This window comes from Oryzias latipes, chromosome 22, assembly GCF_053564925.1.
Source record: "Oryzias latipes strain Hd-rR chromosome 22, Olatipes_Hd-rR_3.1".
In the NCBI taxonomy this organism is placed as follows: domain Eukaryota; kingdom Metazoa; phylum Chordata; class Actinopteri; order Beloniformes; family Adrianichthyidae; genus Oryzias; species Oryzias latipes.
This window is the reverse complement of record NC_136258.1, coordinates 8917360-8930645: the sequence shown is the minus strand read 5'-3', so window position 1 is coordinate 8930645 and position 13286 is coordinate 8917360. Positions and strand designations below refer to the sequence as shown.

Sequence of the window (13286 nt, the reverse complement as noted above, 5' to 3'; positions counted from 1 at the left end):
AAAATCAAATCATATTGAACATTATGTATGAACAACAGTTTACTGACACAAACAAGAAATATTAACAAAAATGTTGTAAATCCTAAATTAAGTTTATGAGACGTATACAAAGAGTCTTTCTGCAGACATAACCGCTGATCCTCCGCATAGGATTCTTTGTGTCTTCAGTTCTTTTCTAAACCACTCTGCTGGTCTCCACCTTTGTTTTCTGGATTTTGCTCCCCAAACAGTGGTGGAGTGGTTAGCACCTTCACCTTACTGCTGGGACCTCTGCGTGGAGTTTGGATGTTCTCCTCGTGCATATTTTCTGGGAACCCGGGCATCCTCCCCCGGTCTAAAAATATGCTGAGGCGTGAATCTTAATGTCATCCGTCTCTCTGTGGCTTTGTGACGGACTGACAAACTGAGCAGTGCACCCCAGTAGGGATAGGCTCCAGCCTCCCATGACCCTACACAGGACTAAGCGGGTTTAGAGGATAAATAAATGATTGAGTTGGGAAAGCATGTATTTATACTTAAATGTACACCACACACCCACAGTATTTCTCCTTTTTTTCTAGAAATTTTAGTTTTGGATGGATATGAAATGTGAAATATTTCCATGTGGTTTTAAAGCTTTATCGTTTATCCTGATGTCATTTGAAGCTAATGGTTGGATCTAATATGTGTGTCTGTAGGACAGCATTGGTGCTCTCCTAAAAAATTTTTGGCCATAGACTAATCATGAATTTAGTCTATGCATTTAAGATCCAATGCTTCTGTGTAGAAAAGGTTTTCTGAGTTAAACTTTCTCAGCCTGTGGCTTTCTGCAGTGGCAGTCACACCATTGAGCGGGGAAACCTTACCACTGCTGTGAGTGCTGTTGTCCCAGTCCCACGCCTCCACTATCACCGTGTACGCTCGCTGTGAAAAAAGAAAAGGGGGGGGGGGGTTATCACTCAGCACTTCAGAAACGTGGCATCATCCACACAGAAACGTACGTAAACAAGATCAGCTTCATGTACATGCAGAGATATGAACACAATGTCGTCATAGTGACAGTGAGCCGCCATCCCCTCATAAACACATAGAAGCATTTCCTTAAAACACCCCAGCTCCGCTCAGGCGGTGAATCATGGTGGGAAAATTGGTCTGGTTCCCACACTCTGTTACTGATTAGCTACCATGAGCCTAAGGCTGGTTAACAGGTGCAGCCAGTCAACTGTCAAAGAGCAAAACATTCACCTGAAAACCTGCACCATTGTTTTACCCAGCAGGTGGTTTCTGCTCCGTTTTTCAATTCATTTGATGCCAAATATGACAGAATCTATCATGACTCAACCAGAAGCTGCAGTTTCACTCATCTTAGTATTTCCTCTTGGTACAGGCCAGCATCTCTACAGCTGAGGTTTCATCACCTTCACAGAGTCACCGTTTTTGGCCGAGAAAAGTATTTTTCTTCGGAAAAAAAAAGTTTTCAGTCAATCCCTGCCACAGGTGCACAGTAAAGAGGAGAATCAGTATGAACACTTGGAAAGTATAGCACTGGTAGACAACCAAACATGATCTCTATGTTTAATATATAGAATAAAATAGAATAGAATAGAATATAAGCAAAGCTTTATTAAACCTAGCCGGCTACTTGCAACCACACAGGCGCACTCAAAAAAACAATAAAAAAGAATAAAACCATAAAAACAACCAAAGATCTCATATCATGATATCATGTTTATTTGAAAGTAGTCAAATTATTCATTGCAAATATAATAAAGCAATAAAATGTTAAAACATTGAATACAATTAATAACTTAGGAAACACGTCAAGCTTTATTCTGTTAGTATTAAAAGCAGTTTGTCGTAGAGACAGAATTCTGTTCATTTAACCCTAAAGAGGAGACCAACATCCCATAGTAACCACAGTTATAAATTGATTCAGAAGCAGCTTTTTTTTTTTTCTTTTTTGGCGACAGCAAACCGACCACAATCTGACCGTCTGTGAGCGCATAAGGTCAAGACGGCAGCTGTGAGTTCCCACGACCCAGAGCCCGAGACGGTTGACTGCAATGAGGATGACTGGAGACAAACGGATGTCTGGCCTGGTTTGTCACATTATTCCAATGGTAGAGTCCGGTTCCGGTGTGAACAATGTAAAAACACAGCCTGTCCAGCCCTGTCATCAGTGCCATTGCTGAGCTCTTACACCAGCTTTACTCCTACCTATTTGGAGGTTAATTTTGCAGATCACTCTACAAGTTTAGAGTTTGCCCGTCATGTTGAGATCATTCTAAACTGGGTTTAAGGGGACTCCCTTGGAGGCAGAAAGTGAGTGATGTCAATAATCTAATCCAGAAACGGCTGTTAAAGATACGCCTCAGATTTAAGACCGCTCTCTGACAGCAGGAAGCAGCGGATTTATGAGGCAGCGAGCTACTATGACCCTTAAAGTAAAGAAACAAAGTCTCCATGTCCTCATCCGTCTGCCTGGGATCACTTGAAATGTCAGTGAGAGCAGCTCTGAGAAACAGGCAGCTGCTGCTGTTTGCTGCATATCGGTGCCGAGCTCCACGTCTGTGAAGGACAGCAGCTCCAAACTCACGGCCTTGACATCTGCATCACGACAACTTCAGGAGTCAAATGTGGGTCTGTGCACATGTGTTAGCGTGCGGGGGAGAGGGGGTGTTTGCTTAAAGACACTTGACACCTCCAAACCAATTTACAAGAGTCAGAGGGGTTTGAGTTTTCATTAACTGAGGACAAATCCGCTCGTCTCCTCCGTCCCTTTAATGAATAAATTGCTGCTTTGCGCCGAGCAGGAACACAATTGTCCCTGCACTGCTGGAGCCGCACATTCTCCTCATCACGCTCACTAATGAGCCGTCTCCAAGAGACGTCTCCTTCTGAAGATTCAGGTCACCTTCACACGCTTTCTTCATCATTAAACAGTGGAGCCGAAGAGGCAGTCGACGGACCAAAGCACGGAAACAATAGTCAGCAAAATGATGTAAGAGAAGACTATAAACGGCTTGGAATTAGAGGAATGCACTTGTGCTTAAACTTAAGTTAGCAGGTGACCCCCCCCCATGTGCTCATAAATCAGGGACTCCCCAGAACAATTACAACAGTTTCTGTGCTCCTCACAGACGAGACAGAGGAATAGCATCAGAGGGAACGTTCCAAAAACGAGATGCTGTTGTTGGTGTTTCTCACATCCGTCCTTTTCTCCACAGTTTCTGTCGAGTTCCAGGCCAAGGCGGCTGCTATCATTCCAAGCCGTCACACGGTGAGCGGTGGGATACAACAGCCTTACAGGAGGTCACTGACCTCCTCCCCTCCACCTCCACCTCCAACGTGGCATGGGAGGGACGGTCGCAGGTGAGTCTAGGGCAAACGGGCGGCTCCAGCTTGTCATCACGAATACATGAAGCAGTTTTACTTCTGCTTTTGTTTTAGACGGAAAAGACATTACAGTGGATTAAAAACAGCACAAGGCCAAATGAGCATTGAAGGATTCTGCAGCTCTGTGTTTGCAAGAGTCATGAATGAATGATGACTCCATGCTCAGATCAGGGAAAATTATTTCAAATAGCACTTTTCAATTCAATTCAATTCAATTCAATTTTATTTGTATAGCCCAAAATCACAACAACAGTCGTCTCGATGGGCTTCGAAGTAAAACATGAACTTAAAAGGATCACGAATACAAAGACTTCAATAGGAAAATACTAAAATGAACTAACAAACTGACTAAGCTATACTGGCATCCCTGCCCTTAGACCCCCCTTCGCGGTAAGGAAAAACTCCCAAAAAAACCGGATTCCGGAAAAAACGAAGAAACTTCAGGGGTGCCCACATGAAGGAGGGATCCTCCCCCAGGACGGACAGGCGATTTACCAGAAATCTTAGAGAAGAATTAACTTATCTAAATCTACAACTACATATATAAAAGTCCAGCAGACGAGCTTCATCCAGCCATGGTTGTGGGGACAGTCAAAGGCGCGAGTCGAGCCGGAGACAGGAACCACAGCCAGGTGTAGGAGCAGGTTGCTTGACATGCACATTGGGTATGAGGTGAGAGCATTTGGGTCAATCAAAAGTGCAACAGTTGAGCATTTCTTTAGTCGGAGTTTCATGAAAAGCTAATTGCATTTGTTAAAAGATGAAAGTGACCGTTTGTTTTTGAACATTTCTACTAGATCGTCAGAATAAATCTTTGTCTCTGTACTGTTCAAATTCACGAGGGGAACAAAGACCTAATTAACAACTTTTCCAGGGTTGTGATCAGAGACAGAAAAAACAGCTTCAACACCTGTCTTGTTACACCTGTTAGTCTGTTGGCATGAATAATGCATGTTGCTCCCACTAGAGAGAAGCCGTGATGGTTCATTTAACGAGACGAGCCCACCACCCCTCCACCCAGCCCCCTTCTGAGGAGGCCTTGCCGTGCCAGTCGCTCCAATGGAGACCTTTCTCAGCCAGCTAATCTAATCAAAGCTAATCAGGTCTTTACTGAGCTTTGAATTGAGAAACGACCTCAATTATCTCTGTCACAAGTAAAAAGCTATTTATGTGGAGGTGAGAGGAGTACGGAGTGAATCTGACGTCTGTAAACTGGTGGAACACATGTATCCATGGCTGAAACAGGTTTAAATGTAAGTCATCTGACTGACAGAAGTGATAAAATTAGGTTATTCAGTCTGTTTTTTCTAACACCAGTCCAGTTTTCTTTATTTGTTCTGAAAGAAGACAGAGATCAAACTTAAAGAAAGGATTCATTTTATCCTCGGAGCTTAATCAAACCTGTCAGAAAGACGTCACCACCTACATTCAGAGATGAGACGAGCTTCAACTTTCACCCAAGCCGTTTTATTTATTGTGCTACAGAGAAGTAGCTGTGGATGATGTAATAACAATTTATGATCAGTTTATATTGATGATCTTAGTATTATTTACATGACAACAGCAGCTTAAAGTCCCCCTGAGATCATCTTTTGTTCTATTGTCAAACTGTTTTCAGGTAAAATCTAAAAAACTTCTGTCCAGTTCTGATCCAGATTCCAGCTCAGACCAGGAAAACAAAGACGTTCATGGATCTGTTGGTGTGCAGGTGGATGATCAGAAAGGGGCGGAGCTAGAGCAAGGAGACTTTGTCCCACGACTGTAGCACCAATGTAACAACTACAAGCTTTTTTAAGCAACATTTTTCGTCTGATCTTGATTCACAATAAAGATATACTCAGAGATACAGTTTTAAACTTGATATGTCCTCCATCATGAAAAAAATGCTACAAGAACACGTTAAAAACACCAAAAAGACATTTTTCATTTGGAGTAGGTCTTTAACATAATGCATGTAGGTAATAAGCAGTAAGACGTGAATGTCCAGTTTACTGACTGAAGCAAGGATCCTTGTTGATTCACAGAATCAAGAACAAATCCAATAAAACAAACTAAAGACTGGGAATCTGAAGATGCATTTTTGTATTGTGACAGAAATGACAAAGATAAACAAATGCTTCTGTCACAAGAACAGGCAGACGGCTAGATCCAAATGCAGCAGGTTTATTGGCTCAGCTAAAAGTCCACAAACCTAAATCAGGTATCAGGCAGGCAGGGGTCAATAACAGGTATGACATCATCAGAGGAGAGACCGGGTCGTCAGGATCCTGGCGCGGGTCGGGGCAGGCAGCAGGCTAGGGATGGGTCCGGCAACACCAACGCCTCGGCTCACGTGTCGAGCTTACAAAGTGAAACTCCGGTCGGTACACGCATCGCTCCAGGAAAAGCCACTGTGTCGGTGTGTCACAGAGGAGCCAAGCACGGAAGCGCATCTACCAGCAGTTTCCAGATTCTGTAGTTTTATGCCCATTTGGGTGGTTTTACTTATTATTATTATGAGTCTAAGCTATCTTAAATTTTGATAAATATTTTAATTTGAAAAAGTACCGGATCTTCTTGGTTACGTTTCTGTCACTTGGGAGCTAAATCAGTCCAGCCGATGAGTTTAACAGAGTAGCGTTTAGCTTCCAGCTGTTTCTCGCGATTGTGCGCCCCCATTTTCCTCGCCGCCTGTGTTTGACGTGTTTTTTTTCTATTAAGTCTTTCCCAGGGCTCCAGACTGCGACCAAATGGTCGTATTTTGCGACCAAAATTTGAGAGTGTGCGACTAAATTTTACATCCAGTCGCACATGTGCTACCAGTAAATTTGCCTCCCCCACCCTTCGTATTTTTAATACATTCAACGTAGAAGGGGCACGTCAATGATCAATGAAATAATCAATGAGACGTGAGCCCACACGCACACAGGCAGACACACACACTCACGCACATATTCATGAAACGCTAGCACACACTCGCATGATACCTGTCTGAGGCAGCCAATGCGTGTGAGAAGAATAGGGAAAGTCACTGTAAGTGGCTAAATGCGTGGAGGGGGAGGGGCCTAGAGATGTTCGCGCGCGCGTAAACATCTGCGGGAAGGAAAAGGAGACAAATATCATCACAACCTGATATGTGCGTCTGAGCAAGTGAACTAAGTGAACTATTGATTCGTTCTTCCGACCTGAGGCTAGTGGACCAGGGCCAGAGTCTACAGCAGGGGTCTCAAACTTGCGGCCCCCAAGATGATATTTTGCAGCCCCCGCCTTAATATGAAAGTTCAATTTTAATGCGGCCCGCCAGTTTGTATGAAAGACACTTTTTCATTGTCGTGCGCAGAGCTGACCAGCCAATCACAGTGGGGTATATGACTCTTGGGGGGCGTGACAATGACAGGGTTTGAAAGCAGGAAACCTGACAGCCCCCTCCCTCCCCGGACCACATTAAGGAGTTCCTTACTTTTCTTTAGAACGTATCTATTCGCTCGTAATTTTCTAAATACATGCAGTCCGTGCTGAACTTTTCTCTGGGTCGCACAGAACCGGAGGAAGGTTTAGGTTTTGGTTAAGCGAGCGGCGGCGTGTCACCCCCGACCACAAACGGTTTATGCACCGCTGTTAGGGCAGCTCACCGCTCCCGCGGGAGTCGGGTCAGCTGAGGAGAATAAATATCCCACACCTACATGCGTGACAGCTAACGGGGCTTGAACTTTAAATATGTGCGAGTGACAAGATTTAGTCTGAGACACACTGAAAACACGTTGGGGAAAATGCAACGATAGACGTGTTTGAGATGAACCAGCGCCGCGCCTGGATCGTGTGGGAGACCAGGCGGGGGGTTGAAGGCGAATGAAGGACAACAGCCAGGAAATTGGAGTTGTCCTTACCATTCAATTTAGTTTTAATATCCCTCTCTCCCTCAGTATGATCTGGGTTATTATATATTTATACTTATTTGAATGTTTTGTAATGTATGTAGCCTTTTTTCAATTGGTATTTAAAATTATTTTGATTGATCACTGAACTACAAAAACCCATCAGGACACATGTCCCATAATGCATTGTTTTGCAGTTATCAGCGCAGCTTTCAGTCAGTGCAGTACTAAATTTCCAGCTGCGTTCGCTCAGGTTGGGGCCTTGCTCCCGCCCCTTTCTCGTGATATTTTTGTTTTGATTGACGGGTGATGTTGGAGCAAAAACAAAAATATACGTCACACACCAGGTGATCTGTGCAGCGTTGAGTCCACCTGGGTGATCTCAAACACGCTTATTGCGCATCTTGGCTGCACTTATTTGGTGTCACCAACATACATTTCCATCCGTTTTGTTTAGTATTTGTACTGTCATGACAGCGATGCGTTTGTAAGTTTACCTTGTTGTTGCATCTTCAAAAGTGCAGATTAAAATGTGACACTGAATTAGAAACTGCACATTGTAATTTCTGCATCTATTATTAAAGTATTTATTCATAATACAGTGGAAATGAGTAGATTTGGTTAGCATGTTGATTTACGGTATGCGCCCCTAAAACTTTCAGTTGGGGTCCACAGTGCTCCTAGTGAAAAAAGTTAGTTTGGACACCAACTTTCCTAAAGGTGTTGAATGTGGTGTTTTAATGAGATTTGTGGAATTATCTCATACTATTAATAGTGATTTTTGTTCCTCTCAGTTTCTGCTTGATCTACAGAATACAATTCCATTTCAAACGGACTCTTATTTGAAAAGAATCATTTTATGTTTGGGACGTCAAATGTGGCATTTGTTCTGCAGAACTGTCAAACTTTAAAGAACTTCCCCAATGCTGGGCCATAGAGCCAGACAAGGGAATGAGAAACTACAATGACAAATATTGTGTTTACAATAGTTTATATATCAGTGGAGTTTCCTTGGTTGCCTTTAATGATGTTTCTGGTCCACCAGGACGCAGTATTGAGTAACACAGAATCGACACAGTATCAATACAGTTTGGGCAATGCGCCGAAACGCTTCACAAGGCCTCATCTACCCATTAGTACGGCAGGCAAACAGAGTCAGATACAGGGTCAGGAGCCTGATGTAACGCTCGGTGATGAAGGCAGAGTGGCACAGACAATACTTTGCACTGAGTGAGGCTCAGTGCAGTGCTGAAATAGACTGTGGTTGTTTGGGTGAATGAGAGTCAGGTGTGCTGCATCCAGGAAGTGCACGCTGGAAGATGACATGCTTTCATTATTCTGGAGACTACTCCCGCCGGTGACCAGAGGAGGAGACAGAGTTCTTACTTCTGACAGCTTCAATTGTTATTATTAAGAGTAAATATAAGTATAAACTAGGGCTGCACGATATGAAGAAAACTCGCGATATGCGATATCAGTGATTAATATTGCGATAACGATATAATTTGCGGTATATAAACAATTAGCAAAACAACCAAAAATATTATTCCCATTATATTACAACAGCTTAAAAATTATACTACAAATGACCCTTGTTGACATAGGAGGCGAACATACAACATAATAGGGCGCCATCCGATTAGTTAACAACGTGAAGGGGTCCATCTGATTGGTCAAATGCAGAAAGGGATTCTTTCAATCCATTAAACACTTCAAGCTGCCATAAGATTGTTTGGCCACATCTAAGGTAACCATTTATTGCAAATTTGCTGTCTTTTGCGATATACATATTGCACAGCTTGATATTGCGATAACGATAAATTTGCGGTATATTGTGCAGGCCTAGTATAAACTCACATTTATTTAAAATTTTCCAACAGTTTGTCATGTTCAGTGGTTTACTCACTGCTCCTCCTCATCTGCTGGTTTTGTTTGGGGTCATCGCTGTCATCAGCCACACCTGGGACATGCAGTTTAAGCACACCCTCCACTTAAATCATGTCCTTCAGATCGTCTCAGTAAGTTATCAGAGTCGAGCCTGGTCCTCTCTGACCTGTTTACCTGCCTGTTTTCAAGTCTTCCTGTTCTTTCCTTGACCGAGTTTCTGCCCTTCACTGTGGTTTTAGATTACGGATTGAACTATTCCCTTTTTAGAAGCATGTTTGTTGAACCTTGCGATTTTCACAGCATCAGTCACATGCACCTGTAAAGGGGTTGACCGGGTTTTTCGGGTTGTCCGGTGTGTCTTGCAGTTCTCTTGAGGCTCGTACAGCCACCTCAAGGGACGTATGAAAAGGAAACGTGCGGTTGTTGTGCATGTGGTAAGCGTACCGTGAAGTATTAATAAGGTTAAAGGAAGTTGCTCGTACTCATGACTTCCAGGTGATGGTGTCACATGGTGTCCAGACGCCACAGCCTAACCGTATTCACCTCCGTCCAGTATCCCTTCAACTGACTGCTGTTACTCCTGGTGAGGCCTATTCCCAGCTGCTCTAGGAGGTTCACCTGAGGCCTCAAGCTCTATTTGTTGTCCATAACCTAACAACATTTTGTACACTGTTGTTACATGTGTTACATCAGCGCATAACATGCTTTAAGCTTTTAAGCAATAAATCAACATAGAGACATCTGCAGTAACTCTCCTGCAGCAACGTTTATGGCATGTACTGACCTTTTAGGCTTCTCCGCGTTTATTGTCCGTAAAGCAAGAAAGCCTGTAAATAATCTAGATAACAAAAAACATCAGGGCCAATAAAAAATGGGGTTTCGTTTCAGAGGAAAAGAAAAACCTTGGAAGAAGAAGGGGAACCAGCAAGCTGAAAAAAGACAACACAAGGGCATAACAGCCTTAAATTTCCCCATAGAAACTCTCCAAAAAGCAACTATAAGGCCCATTTACCAGTCAATGCAGTCATATATTTGTAATCAAACTACACTACCCAGAACACCTAAAGGGGCCAAGGGGCAGGCGAAGGGACCGTTGGGAAGTTCTGTTGATTTTCTAGTTAAGTGTTGGTCTTCATGTTTGCCTCTTCCATCTGCGATAGGCAGGAAGTGCAACACGACAGATACAAGACAAACTTTGTTCACAACTAAGATAAGTGCGCTCACTGAAGACGCTGATAGCTTAAAATACTACAGCAGTTTGCTAAATGCTAAAGCAGGTGAAGGACTGAAAAGATCTTACCTGAGAAACATTGTTAGTTAGGTTTGCAAAAGCATGAAAAGAACTAGAAACCCTAAAAGAGAAGCTAAAACCCCAAATTACTTGATAAATTAGCCAAATAAAATTGAATGGTGCCCAATTGTGAAAATTTTCAAGCAATATTACTGAAAAGTATGAACAAAAGAGGTGATATGTGGAAAGGAGTAACTATATAAACTATATAAACTTTATAAACCAATCTTTTGCAAATTTGTCTCCAAAATGTATTCTGTTCCATTTTTGATCATTACAGGATTTAGCTCTGCCTGACAGCCAGCCCCCAAATAAAAAGAAATTCAGTCTCATTTACTTCAAAGCTGCGCGTTCATGGAATGCCCTTAAATTTAAATCAAACCTCTTCCTTCTTAGTTCTTCTCCACTTCCATTTCTCAGAAATGTCCCCGCATCCCAGATGATCCTGATAACTGTAAGCACAAAAGCCGAGGTAGAAACGTATTGTTCCTGCTGAAAGGTGTGGTGACAAAGGCGTTTAGGAAGCCTCATTTCCACAGCGCCTTGGGGATGGTGATATTCATGCCGTGGGAAAACGCTGAACAACTCCTCCAAAACTGGTCCACCTGAGGACAGACCCTCCAAAAACATGCTGTGTGCAGGCGGGTCCTTTTATGTGCAGGCCAGATGAAATATAAGTGACGTCGCATCCAACAAAAGCACTGCATCTCACTTTATACTTAAGGCTTTCAAGTAGGGCAGAGGTGTCATCCTCTAATACACAGCGGGTGAAATTAAAACAACAAATACGTCCGTGTTTGTTAGGAACTAGGCACTGGCCTTGAACCATGTGAAAATGGTTCTTAAAAATCAGGTCTTTTAAAATTGTGTCTGGAGATTTCTATTGAAATTTCTAATGAAAACTTTTCCCACACAGCAGATAAAGAAACGATGACAGACAGATGAAGTGTCTGTAGCCGCAAGCAAAGATGCAGAAATGAAGTCTGTATTAAAGCTCAGTTCAACACTTTGTTGTCATGCACGTGGTTGAACTGACAAAGCTTTTGAGACGGTTTATAGCTTTTAAAAAAACAGCAATAAACATATGGCACATATGGAACATATGGAACATATGCATTTTTTTCTGAAACTCTTTCTAGAGCTTTTCTGAATTCCTTTCTACAACACCACATTTTTTTCTCCAAGACCCGGACCAGCCAAAATTTGAGGGACCACTTCTGTGTGACTATTTATTCATCTTCATCAGAGAGGCAAGGACTCCCGCTCACAGGCTTTCCTAGTCTTTTAAGATCATGGCAGTGCATTATGGGATTTATAGTGACCCAGCGGCACACACGGGGCAGCTCTAGTAGTGTGCAGAACTCTTGTGTTCACGCGCCGCTACCCAGGTTTTTGATTGCGTTGCAGCTCCACGCACACTCCATGTATTTTGCAGGTAAACCCGTTGAACTTTGACCTATCAAGGACTTGGTGCCTGCATGGTAGTGTAAACAAGTTCAACTGTTTGAAAATTCATCATGATGGAGAAATTAATAACTGTGGTTTGTGCCTGGCTAGAAGTCTTTCATTAATCAGAACAGAGCTGTGAAAGAAAAAGTCTGGACAAAGACTCAGCACATTTACATCCCTTCAACATCACATCAAGCCTCTTCCAAATGTGCTCGTCCAGTCCAGCGTGAACACCATGTGCTAAAAGCCCGTTATAAAACCCACATCCAGCACAAACTGGGTGCAGTGCATTTTGGGAGAGCGATTTGGGCGAGAATACAAAAATCTGAATTTTGGCAAAGAAGTCATGTTGCGTCACCCAGTAAGGGACTCCGCTTTTGCAGTGATGTGTTAGTGATCAGTGGACGGAGTCCAAAACCAGCATGGAGGAGAATCTGGTCGTTCTTCACCTGAACTCTATGATATTTTTCTAAGACAGTAATAAAAGGATCCTCTAGTTTTACTCTTACATTACCTTCCCTGACTAATGCGGGACAGGAAGTCATCAAACAGGGTCGCAGAGAGACTCAAGTATCGCTGAAGGCGCCGTCGTTCAGATGCCGCTCCTGCAGTAGTCAGTGAAGCTCACCTCTCTGAATGATTTTGAAGAGCTTTTGTAGAGCTCTCCAACATAAAAAATCTGATCTCCCAGCATGATTAGTGTCTTCCATGCATTAGTAAGTGAGAACAATCTCTCTAATTATTGACTGCACATGGAGGCATATATACAGTCAATGCTTCCATGTAGCGCTGAGGACAATTATGGATGGCAAATCATTTCTGCAGCTCAACCAGGAAAAAACAGAAATTTTAGTTATGTAAGAGAGAGAGAAAGAGTTTCTGAAGTTAAAATACCTTTCATTAAGTCAGAAACCAGGGCGTTATTTTCGACTCTAAGCTAACTTTTTTCCCACATATAAAACAGGTGGTTAAAACTGTTTTTTATCATCTTAGAAATCTGTCTAGGATCCGCCCACAACTCTCTCTTGCTAATCTGGTGATTCTAATGCATGCTTTCATCATGAGTAAAATTGATTATTGTAACGCCCTGCTTGCTGCTCTTCCAAAAACCCATATTAGGAACCTTCAGCTTCTCAAAAATTCTGCTGCACGAGTTCTCACCAAGACCAGGAGGCAGGCTCACATCGCACCAATTTTAAAATCCCTGCATTGGCTCCCCATATGCTTCAGGATTGATTTTAAGATACTTTTAACCGTTTTTAAATGTCTTAACGGTCTTGCACTTTCTTATTTATCCAATCTTTTAGTAAGGTATGAACCCTCGCGGACCCTGAGATCCTTTGGCACTAAAACCAAACCAAAACCTACAGAGAAGGATCATTTCAACACTATGGCCCCCGTTTATGGAACAGTCTGCCAGAGGACCTGAG

General features: G+C 42.8%; 1 protein-coding gene across 4 annotated transcripts in view; it reads right to left on the bottom strand.

Moving 5' to 3' along the window:
* The window catches only part of LOC101163046 (protein jagged-2), a 69015-nt gene that overhangs the window by 44153 nt on the left and 11576 nt on the right, over positions 1–13286 (bottom strand). For all 4 annotated transcript variants that reach the window (XM_020713456.3, XM_011490664.4, XM_020713457.3 and 1 more), the window contains exon 3: positions 846–903. In XM_020713456.3, the coding sequence (XP_020569115.1) occupies positions 846–903 (58 nt within the window). The remainder of the gene's footprint in view (positions 1–845; positions 904–13286) is intronic.